Source organism: Taeniopygia guttata, chromosome 1 (genome assembly GCF_048771995.1).
Source record: "Taeniopygia guttata chromosome 1, bTaeGut7.mat, whole genome shotgun sequence".
NCBI lineage: Eukaryota > Metazoa > Chordata > Aves > Passeriformes > Estrildidae > Taeniopygia > Taeniopygia guttata.
In genome coordinates this window covers 34,225,148-34,242,791 of record NC_133024.1, presented here as the reverse complement: position 1 = coordinate 34,242,791, position 17,644 = coordinate 34,225,148, and the positions used below count along the sequence as shown (strand labels likewise).

The following is a 17,644-nucleotide window of genomic DNA, read 5'->3' as shown; positions in this document are numbered from 1 at the left end:
GTGCTGCCAGAGCACACTGATGGCTCAGGCCAAATTAAAGAATCACAGTGTCATGTAAATTGGAAAGCTCCTCTTGAGAGCCCATTGTCAAACCCTCTCTGCTGAACCAAGTTTACTTGCTTCACAACTTTACTTGCTTTCCTTAGTAAACAGGAACATGTTTACTAAGATTTTAAATATCTCTAAGGATGGACATCCCACAACTTCTCGGAGTTTCCTGTGTCCAGTAACCCTTACCATTAAAAAGAGTTTCCTGATGATAAGATGAAATTTCATACGCGTGCTGTCCATTGCTTCTTGCCCTGTCACTGGACACTACCGATAAAAGTCTGGCTTCTTTATCTTCACTCTCTCCCATCAAGTGTTTATACCTGATATTTATGTAATTATAACTTTACATCTACCACTGGAGACTTATGCCTTACCAGGTGCAGTAGGCTGCATGGGCTTTTATTTGACTTAGGTGAAATTTCAGTTGACCTACTCCTCCCCTGTCAACCCATGCATTCATGCAAAATATTCCCAAGGGTCTGGAGCATGTAGTCAATTTCTTACAAGTTGCCTTCATAGTCTTGCTATTTGAAGAACTTCACTCAGCTAAGTTTGATCAAAGGGATGTCATGTAAAATGCAGTGGAAGTGATTTTATAGGATTTTATAACCAGACAGCAGATAGAGAAGCCAGTTCAGACAGCCCACACTGCTATATAATGTAGAGTATCTGCAGGCAGAGTGTGAAAGAAAAGCAGACAAAAAATATATCTTTTTTCAGTCCATAAACGCCAATCCCCCATTCTCAGGTAATTAAAAATTGGGCTTTTGCTAAGAAACCTATGTTATCACTACCCTTAGTAGTTGTTACTGCATGTTGTTAAGCTTTTGCTCCTATAGAGTGGCCTCAGATGATAAGCTCTCTGCTATGAAGAATTAATTATAGTGTCAGTCAGTGAAGACTGTCCCAGGATATGGCCCTTCAGTGGCATATCAGTAACAACCACTAATAACTACATTTTTAGGTATTTCTAAAAAGTGACAGAATTGTGACTTAGCAGCAAAGTGAAACCAATTTGCCAGATAAAACAAGGAAAGGAGGAATCTTTCTAATATCTGAGAGTAGGAAGAATGACCATACCAAATATATGCTTAAAAGATTATATAAATCTTAGTAATATGGTAATTATACTTGTACTGCTAAACTTTTATTACAAAACACAAAGTTTGACACATCTAATCTTAAAAACGATTAATGAATTGCCTTAGTATGCTACTTTTTGTGGGTTTAGTAGGTCTTTCCAAGATGTTTACAATGCAGACATAATCATGAGTTAAATCTACAGTAGTTATTTAATACAGGGATGAGTTATGAAATAATTGATTTTTTACAAAGATAGCAGAATACTGTAATTGCTTCTGTCTTCGTAATAGCTTAAACTAAAAAAGTCTTCACATTAAATTAAAAATTTTACTAAAAAGATACTATAGTTTTTTGCAAGGAATTTTCTTTTTAGTAGAAAGGCAGTTTCAGGTTTAAGACCCCTTTATGTTTTTCATCATGTCTAATTCTATAGCATGATTTCCAAACACTGCTGTTTCTTCATGCTCTGTTTTCCACAAAGCTCATCTGGCCCAATGCAGACATTTACAGCACAGATCAATACAGCTGGACTAGGCAAAGAAACTCCTTTTCATCTGAGTCACCAATGAAAATATAGGCTCTTTTATTCTTCTGTTCTATTTTAGGCATTAACTTTAGGATGAGATGAATCACAACCTAGAAATGCTTAGGTTTTTCTTGAGACTAGCTTAGGGATAGATAGCTGCATTTTAGTCATAAAGTTACATGATATTAGCTCATCAGTCCCATTCCTTTTACCAGCAATCTTAGTTAAAACTAAATTCTTTAGGCACTGCCAACCACCATGACTCCTCATCACTATCACAGTAAAAAAAAAAAAAATTATTTCCAAAATCAAATTATTACTGTAGCATAAGAAATATCCCAAACTTGCTCTTTAAACTGGCCAATTCCCCTTACTTTTAGATTTGAATTAAAGGAAAAGGCTTCAGGAAAAATGTTGCTACCATCTGGTACATTTTATGAATTTTAGACCATCTGTTTTTGGCAAAGGCTCTCAGAGCTGATTTCAGTGCTGAGACCATGAAAGCATCAAAATTTTATCCCAAGTTTTTCCAGTTAAATTGGCTTTTTTTTGAGCATTAGCAGGCTGAAAAACCAACAGTAAGGTGGCAGCCTCTGTGATAGATGGAAGCCTTTCTGCATTCAGTCCATAAGGAAAGACAAGTACAAGCACTTCTGTGGTTCCTCATTTTTAAGTGAGATGCTGCCATGTATTTGAGAACCTCATCAAATGATCTGTATGTTTGTTTCAGAATCTAAAACAGCAGACCACTCTGGAGATGACTCAGAACATGCAGCACAGCCATCACATCCTCATGGAACAAAATAATGTTTGGAAACAGCAGTAAACATATCTCACTGCTGCAGCCAAATAACAGGAAGCATCTACAAATAGTTATGATTACTTAGCAATAGCTTTGTAGTTTGGGAAGTCTGATAGCCTAATGTATAAGACCAACGTATAGTTCTTGAGCAATGAACACACAAAGACCAGGCAGAGAAAACTTGCATGCTGATATTCAGGTTTCCTGCTGCTGCCTCCATCTTACCTTTTGCACTAAAGTAAATATCTGGTACTAAAAAGGAGGTGACACCATCAAATGTCCTCTGTTATACAGGATTTAACTACTTTTATTCATTTGCTCTAAGCTTCTTCAATCAGCTATCTTAGCGGAAAGATGACTGCAGTCATGTCATTTGCTTCCCTTAACCCCATGAAAGATCCAGTTGGCATGTTGCTCCAAGAGAACAATTATAATAATTACACATTTTGTTTCCAAACACACGTAATAAGTTTGTTTTTACCTGAGTCTTCCATCCTCTGCTGCAGCTCCTCCTGGTATAATCTTAGTAATGAATATGCCAGGATCATCCCCAATGTGTGGGTTATCTGTTCCTCCAGCAATACTGAACCCCAGGCCAGAATTTCCCTGGAAAAATAATACAAAGTAAATCCATCACTCAGATGCTAGATTTCTATAGAATTCATTTGCACTGCATGAAGAAGGAACCTTCCTTCTTAAAGAAAGCACACTATTTGGCAACTCCATACTTGAAGGCAGGTGACTCAGTCTGAAAAAATTAATTGTCAGTTAAAGAACAGAGGCTCTGAACAGAAAGATTTCCTGGAGCTAATGACAGAGTTAATGGATACTCCTACAGAAACAGGATTTGACCTAAATTTGTTTTCAAAAGCAGTCACATAAATTAGCATCTGAACTCCAATATTAATTCATCCAAGTCAATGACAGCTAGAGGCTAAAAACATTTCAGAGCTTTGAAAAAAAGACTTTCAAAAGGACTGTCATTTATAAACAGAAACAGTGAAAAACATCTAACTCTGAAGTATTTTACTATACTAGTTTCTGTTGAAGACTGATGTGCTTCAAAAAAAAACCAAAAAAAAACCCCCACAAAACAAGAATACTTCTTTCATCCTACTGATCTGCTAGGACAAAATGTTTGAAAGACATTATAGGACTCTACTCAATAACCTCACTTATTGTTTCTACTATTTGTGAGAATATAATGAAAGATAAATAGATATGTACACACAAATATACTCTTGCAAATTAAGTCACTCTTTTTCATACACACTTCAAAACCACCATTCTAATTCTTTTTCAGGAGTACATATTGGTCATGCTTTTCTATATAAGTCAACCTTAAGTATATGTTTTGGTTTTTTCCTGTATGAATTAACTTTTTTCCCAAGTGATACTTTCTTATTTGTAGAAAGGTAGATGCAGTTTTAAGAACCCATGATGCATAGGGAGTGTCATAAACTTCAATGCAATGCGTGCTTCTTTAAGGGCCTCTCACCCAAAAGTATTTTCAGTTAAGTATTCAGACTTATCACAGTGATATAACTACATACATATTGCAGAGTATGTACTGCAAATGAGGTATATTTGGGGCACTAAAATACTTTTCTTTCATTATCTTTTCAGATTGGGAGTATGTTTCTTTTACTGCTGCTAATGGTCACATATCTAGTTCTGTTTTAGTGAGAAAAGTTATTAATAAAAATGGCATCTCTATACTTTTTTTTTCTAAATAATTTAAATCAAATGTCACTTCTGCATTTTTCAACTGTACTTCAACTCATTCAGTGTGATGCATTTTGTGTGTGAAAGCCTACAGGTTGCCTGCCTGAAGCATGTCAGATTCTGAATGCTGTTATCAGTATTCTGCATTCACAAGAGATGCAGTTCTCAGGAGACAAACACACAATGTGCAGCTCTGCTATCAGCATATAATTTTGAACTAATTTATAATCCAAAGAAATGGATTTAGGACTGCACATATTGAATGCTTCTCAGCCAGCTATAACATGGAAATCATTATAGTACTGAAACACTCTGTATATATTTTCTGTAGTTAGCAAACACCTCCAGGCTAGCATCATAAATCTTTGATTTAATCTCCCTTTCATCATTAGGATCATCTCAGATTCAGGTTGTTCTCCCAATATTTTAAGACATACCTAATTATACAGCACATTTTACAGTAACTTGCACCCTCTAAATACTTTAGGAGTGTTCTCCTGAAATCCTTTCTATATGTCATATTATTAATTAAGTCGTCAAAGATGAAAGAAAGAAAAAAAGTATGTACTTATACATACTTCAGGAAGCCTGAAACAAAATCCCTAAACATTAGGAAAACCAAGCTCAAATTTCAAACAATTTTGAGTAATACTTGATTTGCAATCCAAAAAATCCCAACAAATATCTAAAAATAAAATTTTTGTGTTTGTTATTAACTTCAAAGAGACTTTAAAAATATGCAGTAATCTGTGTTTCTGAAAAGAGATAGGCTTTCAAATCCCTAAAACCTAGTTTTGATAGGAAATGGCAAAGAGGAGGGTAACAAGGACAAATCTGGGCATAAATATTAGCACAAGACACAAACAGTTACACCATAAGTAAAAAAAAATGTATCTGAGGAGCTTTAAAAAAGTATCAAAGCTTGACTGTTATGTAGGGTGTGCTTAGTTGTTACAGTTCATCACATAAAATGCATTTGATATTTTACAAAGAAATTCTGCAATCTTTTCCTCCTACCATATTTTTTTCCGTGAACATTTTAGAGCTCAAAAATGCTACAGAAATGCTGGCTGTAAGCAGTGATGTGGTAATACTGCTGCACACTTCTCAGGAGAATTAGTGCTATCCCTGACATTTATCCATAAATGTGCATCTGTTATACTGCAAGACTGTTCTGATTCTGCCCCTTAGGAGCAACCTTTTAAAAGCACAGGGTAGCACTCCTCACTGGCACTTCTGTATCCAGAAAATTTCAAGCAATTATTCTGGCTGCAGTCCTTGACTTGATCAACAGGATCTACAAGCTGTCAGGCACGAGCTGCCTTGAAAAATAGGTACATCCCTGCAAGGCTTTACTGCACCAGAAACTCGCTGCTGAAGTTAAAAGCAATTACACTTCTTTTTCCCCACTAAGGTTTATGAAGGATCTGCCTTGCCTACATGGAAAAATATTCTTTGCACCTCAGATCAAAGCCAACAGGGCTAAAAGCATAGCTACAATCACTCATGGCTTTTTGATAGTCTTGGTTTGAAAAATAATGCACAAGGAACATTCTGGTTAAAAGCTACTGCATTTCAGTTACGAGCAGCAATACTGATGTGCAGATGTCTCCTTGTGCTGCTCTCCATGCTCTGCTCTGCATTTAGTATAGAGGTTCACCAGCATATTCCTTCTGTATTAAAATCTCATTGCCCTTGTCAAACTATAATTCCAAGTTCCAGTAAGTACTGTTTACTACTGCAATACTTCCTGAACATTTCCAAAAGACTTGGTTCCCCACCCTTTCGTTTCTTCACCTCCTTTGTCCCCATTCCAGAAAAAAAAAGTATGTGTTAATTATCTTCACAGCTTTTCTTGGAGTACCCGTCTCCCTCCCATTTCACAGGAACCAATGAAAATGCCATCCCACAGCCCAAAACAACAACTGAACCATCATTAGCCACAGCATTTTCCAAGATGCAACATTCATGCTTTCTCTCATGCTGATTCATGTTTGGGAGTGGTTCCCCATAAATATCTGTCAAGTTAATTCACTGTACTCTTTCTACTCCAAGCCTTATATCTCTTGGATGCTTGCAAAGCAAGTTAAAAATTAGCTCAGAGGCCTGGTGACAATGCAGATAAATACTTAATGAGGACTAATAGCAGCTGATACAGAGGAGAAAAAGTCTTCTTCTTTTGGAATACTCCACTGATACTTCTTAATTGAGATTCATATTTAGGCCTTAATAAGCTTGCCTGTTTTAATTCAGGATCCTTCAGGAGAAGAAATCTATGCAAAAATCCCAACACTTCAAATGTTCAAGTTTGAACGAGCCTCAATACCATCAACTTTTACTGGTATTGCTCAAACATCATTATTAGCATGTGCAAATATATATATATGCACACACACACATATATATATAATTCTATTATTCTATATAAGAGTTCATATCCAAATTATTTTGTATTCAATTCTTATCATCTAAGTTATCTCTTGATCTAAATCTTTACATCTCTTTGTCCAAGCTGTCAATTTCTACTACTATAAAAACCTCATATAATTAGTTACTGACTATACGAGGAAGATTTGCATAAAATTGCCCAGCAATAGATGGATGAATGTACTTTTTAATTGTTAGTTTTGTTCCTTACTACCAACCTCACCTTTTGTTACAAGGCTCCAATCATGCACACAGACTGACAAAAGGCTTAGCACAGCACAACATGCCCAGTTTGGTTTAAACAAAATATTGCCCAAGCTTCCTCCTATTCATGCTGGATATCTCATGCTTCTCAGGGATTTACCACCAAGCTCAAATTTGTCTCTTGGCTCAGCTTTACTTTTCAAACACAGAAAATTAGGTCAAACTATCACATCAAAACAATTTCTCGCTGCCCAGCCCCTGAGGCCACTTCCTGCTCTCCTGTGAAGGGAAGGTCAGCACTTCGTCTTGAGGTTTATTACACCTGCCTGCCTCCTTTATGACTTTCTCAAATAGGGCTTTGCATACCACAAGGACCATCTGAATTCTTTATAGCTCAGCCTGGGCAGAGAAGAGGCCTGGCTGTATTTCTTCTGGCCCTGGGGTAGCAGACAACCTCTGACAGCCACACAGCATGACTGCAGATGATGGTATTATACCCTCTCCCAGCTCTGAAACACAACACTTGGGGACAGAATAAGATGACAGATCATTCACATGCCAGGGAAAGAAAATAAAACTTGCAAGTTGTGGCCAGTTTGAATCTCTTCCCTCAAGACTGTTATACTTGCAAATAAGGATCATAAAAATAAATAAGAACCCCCAGTAGGTACTGGTTTTGGGTAGCCAGAAGGCCTTGAGACCTATCCTTCTTCTTGCTTAGCCTTCCATCTTGTGTTCTCCCATTACACACCTCTGTGAGCAGCCATATATCAGGCTGTAACTCCATAGGGTTGCAGCCTTTTTATTTTGTCAGCAGTTGACAGAAGTGCTCCACATTCTTCTGTATGGACAGAGTTTTGCTGACACCAAGAGCTACTGAAGTTATTTTCCCATGATAATGCAGTTCACTATGGATAATAGGATAGCCTTCACTACAATTCTACAAATTATTTTGTCCTTTTTGTGTCTCATGATCTCTTTTTTTTCCTGCTCAATGGCTGCATTTGCCTTGACTAAGAATGATGTAAAGTCATTCAGTCTTTAACAAAATCATGGAAAAACCTAAGTCCAGAAGGAGAAAGAATATCAGAAATGCATATTAAGAGCAGACTGACTATATCCCTGAAAAAGGGATTGTATTTTACAACACAAGTAATTTGTCTTTTACAATATTAAACAGACTTACTACAATCACACAGAAATTGTTCTCCATTTTAATTTCTTTTAAATTCTATTCAATAAGGTGACAGCAGAACTCACATAGATGCTTTTTGAGTGAGTTAATTACTTCAGTACACCTAAAATAATTTCTCATAATCTTATGAAGTGACATGATTTTGAAAACCTCTAGCATCCAAGTAAGAAAAAAAAATAGTTGAGCTTTACAGAATTCACTTAACTATTGCTGCAACCTTGGATACACTGCAGCATATCAGGAAGCCATCAGAATTTCAGAGTTCATCAGTCAGTGAAAAGTCTAAGACTGAGGGAATAATTGTATTTCCCAAAATGGTTTCTATAAAGTCATTTCAGGTGATAACACATAATCCCAAAAACTCTATTACTTAAATGATCGTTTAATTTTGGTGTTTAATTTTGGGGTTTTTTTCCCCCAGTGGTTTAAGGGATTTTTTTTACTGTAAACTTCCTACCTCTACTCTGGTGTTTAGAGCCAAATTTCTGGAATACTTTTCTTTTACAGATTACTTTAAAGTATGAGTTGCTGCCTAAACTTGCAGGTTTGGTCAGAGCAAGTTAAGTCAAGAGAATGCTCACAGAATGATAGCTCACTCATTCCTAGATTCCTAAAGGCATGCCATATTTTTTATTGTCTTCCATTGTTACACATGTTAAAGACCCTATCAAATTTGTTACTGGTGCCCCTTAAAAGGTTATGTGTTGCATTTTACAATGGGAATTATCCTTCAGCTTTTCAAGAGCACTCATGATCTGTAGGTCAGAAAATCCCAACCTTTCCTGAGCCAAGCAATGTTTAATCACTGGTTTTATCTTGTTTATGCAAACTTTCAAAATACTTAAATACAATGATAAGCTACATGCTGCGAAGGCAGTGTAGGCTTGGCACTTGTTAGAATTTCTTAATTTCACATACATGCATGGAAATACTAAATTTTTCAGCTTTGGCTACTATAGTCAGGGTGCATTCTCATTCTGTAAGGCATACTTTCCTGATATAGTGTTGATTTAGAAATTATGCTCTTTTATTATAGAATATATATATTTATTTGGTTTTGCTTTTCAAGTCTTATAATGTAGCACATTTCTTTAAGTAAATGTTGCTGCAAGAAATGTTAATTCATAAACTACTGTTGAGTTTATTTCCAGTGGTGGAAAAACACCCCCTTGCAATATGAAACATACTGTGAGACACTTTCATTTGAAACTTGCTTTTATACATTTTAGAAGTTTTTAATATTTTTGTACTAATTTTTAACTTTCACATTTCTGCTTAAGTGAAGTCATACCTTCTTTTAAAAAGTAAAATATGGAACCAATACTTGTTTTCTGCAGATATTCAAAAGAGTTAGCCTGAACCACTCAGCAAATTTTTATTATGTCCAAATTTAACCACAGAGTACTTTTTAAAAACAAAGGCTGTTTTATAAAACACCAATATCTGAATCTTGGCTAAGGTTGTTACCATCTTTGGCTTTGGGTTCTTGTCTCAGGATACTTTTGTTTCAGATTAAAAAGACAACACCTTCTCCCATGAGACAGAATAACAACCAGAACAAAAAAAATAAACCAACAAACCCCTGCAATTCCTTCCAAAAATCCACATTCACTCTTGTCTACAGGACCAGGTTTCTCCAAGAAGTACTTGACAGCATGAGAAAGTGAAAGCCGAGAATGAAAAACTTAGAAAACTGTGTGGAATTAGAATGTTTGGAAAGGGACAGGAGAAAAAATTACAAGAAGCTGCAGGCAAGCAGAGTGAATCAAGCAACATAGTCTACAAATGAGACAAAAGATTGATAACTCTATAATTGGCATAGGAGGATTAGTTATGGACCAGGATTTGCTGCGGCTCTGAAACAGTCTGTGAAAGATTTTCTCTTTTTCCCTGTATTAAAGCAGATAAGGTTCCCCTACTTGGCACCTAAGATACTTATAAGGAGGAAATACCTCTAGATATACCAAGCCAGAAGTGGATGATCATGTGAGATTGCTGTAAAGATCTGAGTATTTCTGCAGACTTTGTTCAGTAAGATTTTTCTCCACAAAGTACTTCTTAACTAAAAAATACAGCTCTCTATTCACCTGACAGCGAACCTATACAGTTTTTTTTCCCCTACTTTTCACTCAGCCATGCTTAGATTAACGTCACATATCTAGTGGGGGTGTTACCTGTCATTCAGCAATGCCCAGTTCAACAGCACACAGCCACACTGCAAACAACAGCTTAACACATTAATGCTTCATCCCACTGAAGCAAATAGGTGATTTTTTAATAGGCAATGTACTTTCATCCAATTCAGGATTTTGATTGAAAATGTTTGTTAAACCCACCTACTCAAGGCATTAAGATCTTTAAGACAGGACTCTGCTCTGCAATTCTTTCACAAGCTGGCAATTATACTAGCACTGGTTTTTATGTTCTGAAGAAAGAGCGATACACGCTAAATAACCAAACCATTTTCTGCCACAGAGTGCCTGATTTTTTTGCTGTCTCCCACTCTATAAGACTAATCCTGACACATCTAGTTCTGTCTTTTGACTTCAATCATTCCACTGATGTTTTCAGGTATTTGCACATGTTGTGTTGTATAGTACTTCTCCTCTCCAGTGTTTTGTCCAAACCCCCGGTTTCAAAAACCTAAACATCAAAGCTGCATTTATGTCTCATTCAGAGAACAAGAACATTTGCATATTTATCAGAGTACTGTTGAACTCTTTTTTTTTTAACTTTCAAATTCACTCAAGAGTAACATAATTCATGAAATTCTCACTTCTCCCACGTACACTGGCACAGTCCCTAGAGTCAGTGTTTTGAGACTCCACAGTTATATCATGTTCCATATGGTACAGATTTTCATCTCTCATGATGCCATTTGTTTTCAAGCCCCTTATCAGGTTCAGCACATTCATTACAAAACCACAATACGCTTGACTACAACTGCTTCATATGCTTACTCTGACTTGATAGCTGTAGAGTGATATTGTTCTCTCAGTGTCGCACAGACCAAGTATGGTATTCAAAAAAATATGTATTTAAAAAAATGATCCAAGGGATTTTATTTTTATGATACACATGAAATCTACAACACTGTAAAACAGAATATTTAGGCATGGAATTAAACCACTTCCAAAGTGAAGAAACTAATGAAAAAGTGATAGTGTGTCCTCTGCTTCTACACAGATCGAAGCAAAGAATAGATGTGAATTCTCTCCAGGTTGAGTTTTCACTATTTTATCTCTATTAAGCTCATATTAACAGCCTCTGAGCTGTGACAGACATGTATGCCTAGTTTTTTTCTTCAATGTGTTTCTTGTCCTACTTCAGTGGTATCTGTAAGACTTGTCTTTTCCAGCACTATGGGACCATATGACCTTGCCTGCTCTATCTCATATAGAGAAGAGGGGCAACATATGTCGTCTTTTAGCTGGCTACAGTGAGAGCAAACAAATGTCAGAAAAAGCACTGTGATGACTACATGAAAAGTAGTATGAGAGAAAATGAAATATTCAAAAATTTTCACCATAAAAGTGGAGCAGGGAAATGCTCCTGGGGAGTGAGAAGTTTCACTTCACTTAGGGAAAAAAAAAAAGATAGGAATATATATGTATCTATCTTTCTTTGTCATGTGGTGTCACTCCAGGCGAGCTGTAGACTTCTCATCAGCCAGACCCGAGAGCTTTCTGAGCTCCTACACAATAGAAAGTGAAATAGTCAGACCAAGGAAAGAAAAGCACTCACCAAGTGATAATAGCAACTTGACATAAGGGGGGTGGGGAAGAACAGGAGATAAAGTAAAACACTAAAAAGAATTGAAAGAACAGCAAAGCTTTTTCAAGTAGTAAGCTACTTATCAAACTTTGACAGGATCATCACTGAAACTTTCACAATGCAATTATCTGCAAAAACTGAGGACATTAAGACTGAGGAAATTAATGTTTAAATGTAACTCTATGACAGAAGTAGACAGCCACATCTTGTACAAGGACTTAGGGAACTGAAACCTGACTTTACTGAAGCCATGGAAACCAACAGCGTTTCAGCACATAGTGGTAGCAATTAAAAGGAATGAAGAAAACTCCTACTGCTGATTCAGTTCCTCTCTAATGATGACACCTCTCATCCCCTTCTGCAACAATTCAGCACTGTGAAAACCTCAACGGATATCTTGAGATTATGTGGAAACTCCTTGGTTAAACCAGTTTGTAGCTCTAAGTCTTTGTGTTGAAAAACTGCTGCGTGCCTAAATGTGTATATTTTGACAGATTGCACAATCACTACAGCATTGCTGTGCAAAGCACTTAAGGGAATTTGAGACCCCTGAAGTATCACAAGTGCTGGAATAAATCCAAGTTCGAAGTTATTGTCTAAGCTATTGTTCTTTTCCATTTGACTGTCATATTCACAGATGTGAAATGAGCATATTTAGTTGCTCTTGCAGTTTGATTGGTGGATTTTGTTTAGCATCTTAATATATTTCAACAATTTCTTGGGTTATATTTCTTTACTGGAATAGATATATGCTTAATCATTAAGGTTAAAACTCTGAAATATTTACATCCACTGATACAATTTTGATAATATTTTCCTTCCAACTCTTATTTAATCTCGCATCAAAGCAAATGCATGAGTAAAACTCCTCACTTGCTGCCTTATTCAAAACCATGATCTTCAGGGCATATAATCCAGAATAAAAAGGTAAACTATTAATGAACTAAAAGGCCCCTAGGGCTTAGAAGTTCAAGCACAAATCCTACGGGCAAATAACTGAGTATTCTTGCTGTTGCACCACTTACCTTTCCAACACTGTACTACCCCAGTGGCTATACATACCAAGCTTAGCATTATCTTCTCTTTTAATATAAATTAAAGCAAGCTTTTAAACACTTTCATATGTTGAATAGCACTCAAGATTTCTCTCTCAGGCATTTCCCATGATGCTCAATTATAGATTTTATTGAGAAGAAATACAAAGAAGGATAAATAAAATGCAATTCATTCATTTCCACAGACCCATATCTAAACACAATTTTCATAATTTTTTGGAGACCCTATTTTGTTGTAACATTTCATTTCCATTTCCTTTTTTTCCTTATTCTTAATAAACCTGATTATGACCCTGAGCAATCTTCAAAGCTGTCTGTTTCTGAGAAAGAGCTTGGACAAGACGACCTCCACAGAATGCTTCCAAACAGAATTATTCTCTGCTTCTATGAAACACAGGTGTCACATGTTTCAAAATCTGCTGTCAGTCTAGGAATAGTTCAGTCACTAACACTTCCCTTCTTAATTTTATCTTAAAAATCACATGATACTGAAATGTTTTGTGTATAAAGATATATATATATATTTCTCTACAGAAATTCATTTTTCAAGATTTGTAACTGCACATTCTTAGGTGCAGAGACTTTTTTGACATGACCTCTATAAATGTCAGATGAAACTCATAGCTAAAACTGCTCCTTGTATAATTTTCACACAGTTCTTTGGAATTGAACAAACCAAATTTGTCAAATGAGAAATGCACAATTTTTTACATTAGAAAAATCAAGTCTATAGGTGTCCTTCCGTAGGAAAGAAGTGAAGAGAAATCTTTAACCAGGTATATGTTTGCCAAAGTTGGGTAAAACATTCCATAGGCCATATTTTCCTTTCTTTCTAGAAATCAGGCGAGATAAGATTCTCTGTTCCTTTACCTACATCCACGACTGTCAAATCTTTGGTCTTGCTCTCAAAGCACTAAGCACATACATAAACCAGAACACAATGCTGTGCAACAGTTCTAGACTACCGTACCCCAAAGCAGTCATCTAATAACATACAATATCAGATTTTTTTGTTGTTGTTTTTGGAAATTCAAAGGAATTTTGAAGTTCCCATGTCCAACTTCTTATAAGTGTCACGGTAATGAATCATATCGAGTCATATTAAAAATACTCAAGATAAAGTAACAGCAATTTTCAAGTTTAGTAACATTATTTTAGAGGTGTTTGTCAGTGATTCGCTGGCAGAGAATAATGGTCTGTGTTTCATGGGAAAAAAAAAAAGGAAGTTCTTTCCTCTCCACTTGTACAGATGCAACTTTTGCCTTTTTGGAAGTGGTAGAAATGCAGGCTGGGAAAGAGACAGAGGCTGAGTCTAGTTTCCTATTAGAAGAAGGGAGGTTAGACTAGAAATTACCAATGCACACTTTTTAAGAAGAAAGGCGAAAGTCAACAAAGACATTTTCACTTGATCTCAGACTCTGCATGGAAAGACCACAATCAGAGACGTCTCTAGGTCAAACACAGATGTGGCTCACTCACCCATAAGCATATTTAAGTACAGTAACAAGTTTGATGAGCAGAATTTTCAAAAGAATAAACCTATTCCTATCTGATAAAAATGCCACCTATTTCAAAATAAATAGGCTATTGGTAAGCATTTCTGAAAATCCAGTCTTTTATCTTAGTTCCAAACAATTCTGATCTAAGATTCTCTTAGATTCACAAAGATTCTCCTAGCACTAGCTGTATTGTTTTTGTCACTAAAGACCCATTTTATTGGTTCATTTTAGGAGTAACAGAAATAGCAGTATCAGAAATAAAGCTGAGATTCCTGTTATTGGCAGCATGAACATTTCATGTTCAGAAACATGAAAGCCCAGCTTCTACTGTGTTCCTGAAATATATTCCATATACCACCCAGACAGTAAACTTACAATGCAAACTAAAACCTAGAAAAAATAACCCTTCAGGAAATGAAAAGAACTATGTGACTCTGTGAGTATACTTCAACAATGCAAATAGGTTTGAAATTTTACTCACAGAAAATAAGCTAATTATATAGCCTCTCATGCTAACTTTTCAACAACATTGGAAAAACCTAGAGAAGAAAGCAATTTCAGCTCAAAAGAAAATTATTACTAACTCGGCATTTCTAAGTACTCCTACGTAGCAGTGAAGCTTTCCCTCTTTGTTTTACTCATGAACATGCATATTAACTATTGCTTCTTCAAGATTTGTTAATTCCCATGTCCTCCTCCTAGAGGAGAGGGAATTCTCCTATCCCCTTCAGAGTTACGGAATTGTACTGGGTTTTGAAGCACAACACTGAGTATTACTAGCATACTAAAACTCTAAGGAATAACATCCTTAAAATCCTGATTTTTAACATCAGCAGAATATATGGAGCTGCAGGAATGAGGAAAGAATCTTATCTTCTTTTGGATGATTGTGTTTTTTTTGTACAAAATAGGTGTAATCCATTTTATCTGTCTTTTAAAACATGTTCAGTATAACATTTTCAATTAGGGTAAGCATGCCACATACCCTCTCTCTATACTGTATAGAAAGACACACTTCTGCATTGCAATTCATCAACATGCAAATTGGCACAAGTCAAAATGTTTCACATACATTTATGAGTTGCAATCAACCTTCATTTAATAGTTCTTTAGTCCTGGCATGCAATTTGTGCTCTAAAATGAGAGAGAAAATTGAGGTACGAAAGGGTTTAAAAAGCAAGAAAGAGAGAGAATGAGATCAGAATAACCAGCAGGTCGGTGATGAGGAACTCATCTGTTCTGCAAAACCTGAACCAAACTACTGCTCTGAACAGGCACTGCTGGGGTTTACATTTCAAAGGAGTGCCTTAATCACTAGGCACACTATCTCTGATCTAATGAATATATAATTGTATATTCAATGTGGAACAGGTCCAACAGGAGAAAGACACACCTGAGCAAAAGTAGGCATTCATCACATACAAATCCTGGTTACAGATCAGGCAGAGGAGTCATGTCAATCCCATTTTCCCACACCCTGGATACATATTATGACTGTGAATGCTCTTCCTTCCACTTGACACATTTCCCCCAAGAAAACTTGTAAAACAGAAAATTTCTGCCAGAGTGAAGTAGAGGTAAAAAATAAGATACTTCAAAAAAGTTGGTGATGAATGTTCTGCATCCAACTTTTACCCTGCCATCTGTTATATACAGCCAAAGGTAGCAACAATTAGGGGAAACCATTGCTGGTACCTTGGCTTGTTTTTCTCAATTCACTACAGAGATAGGCATTGTCCCAAAATATATAACACCAGGAATCTGTATTACTTTCATTAACATGCATTAAATATTTATTTTCTTTTGGTTTTAGGTTTGTTTAAAATCCTATTCAAAGCACAAGCAGGATAATTTTAAACACGAAGCATCTCTCCATTCCCATGATATGCATCAAAAAAATGTAAAGTTAAACATACATTAATGCATATGCCTTTTCCACACTGCGTTGTCATTACACTTTGTAAAATCCACAAACTCTGTTCAGTGTCAGAATTTTATTTTACATGCCTAAGTACACTTGTACAAATCTACTGCTAATAATCTCCTTAAAAATGTAAGCATTATGTCATATGATTTTTTTAGTATCTATTAAGGCTTTTCCTTGTCTCCAAAGGGTCATCCAACAAATAAAAAGATCCATGCAGAAGTTAAAGATAGAATTTTTAATTGAGAAACTTGTGGGATACATGTAATCAAAAGAATCTCACCACTGAGATTTTTCCACATTTGAAAGTGGAAGCCTATGGGATGTACTGTCACTGTGGTAATTTAAGACATGACCAAAATCTCTGAGTTAAGCATATGCTTGTTTTATGCCAAAGCTGGCACCATCAGAAGGGGTTAGATTCTGAACCAAAGCAACAATCACTGAGTTAACAAACAGCTTTTCAACTGCCAAATGAAATAGCTGTTAAAGGTTGATCTTAAGAGCGAAAAACTTTAAAATTATATTTGTTTTCTTGGTAATCAGATGTGGTGGGATGCATGAACAGAAAAGAGGGGATGGCAGTTCTACATGCAGCAATCCATTTCAATCGCTGCCTCAGCCTTCTCTGTAAAGCAATGTGACTGTTTTAATAATATCTGAAATGTTTCAGTGCATACTGGGTACATTCAGGATTTAAATTAAATAACAGAAAATGCTTTATATCTGGCAAACATTTGGTTTTGAGACATTTGGAAATACAGTAGGTGTGTATGTGTACATAAAACTTATCTTGACACTTTTTTCTTGTTTCCTTTTAAATTTAGATGGGACATTTGCCAATACAGCTGTAACAATTTACAGACTCTTGAGCCATATGAATCTCCCCTAGATATTTCCCTCCAGCATTCACTTCCATAACCACCTGCAGTCACTTCCATAGAGATTTATTTGGTTTAAAACTTTCTGTCCTAAACACAGAGTTTACACAAGAGGACAGTGGTGCACAATGATGGGCAATACTAGCTTATCCCCTTTCCCTGTTCAAGATTCAGAAACACATCATGGGCTTCTCCTATTCTGAATTATTACAATTATATGACTCAGTACAAAGGGGATAATAGATTTTGATAAAAGAAATCAATGTAATGATTTAACAATTTTAAGCCACAGAAATACAGGACCAGCAAAAAGAAATTATTTTATAATTATGTAGCTAAACAGAGAGAGTAAATTCTAATTCCGATTAATACTTCAGCTTAGTGAGACAGAAACATAGTTACTCAATACTGAATTAATTTACAAAAATAACAATATGCCACAATATGCATTACAATTAATGTAAGAAGTGGCTTCAAGGAAATTATTTGTATAATTCA

At 35.9% G+C, this 17,644-nt stretch overlaps 1 protein-coding gene across 43 annotated transcripts in view; it reads right to left on the bottom strand.

The window, feature by feature from the left end:
- The window catches only part of DLG2 (discs large MAGUK scaffold protein 2), a 988,777-nt gene that overhangs the window by 320,477 nt on the left and 650,656 nt on the right, over nt 1-17,644 (bottom strand). For all 43 annotated transcript variants that reach the window (XM_030286703.4, XM_032751275.3, XM_032751277.3 and 40 more), the window contains one exon: nt 2,944-3,068. In XM_030286703.4, the coding sequence (XP_030142563.1) occupies nt 2,944-3,068 (125 nt within the window). The remainder of the gene's footprint in view (nt 1-2,943; nt 3,069-17,644) is intronic.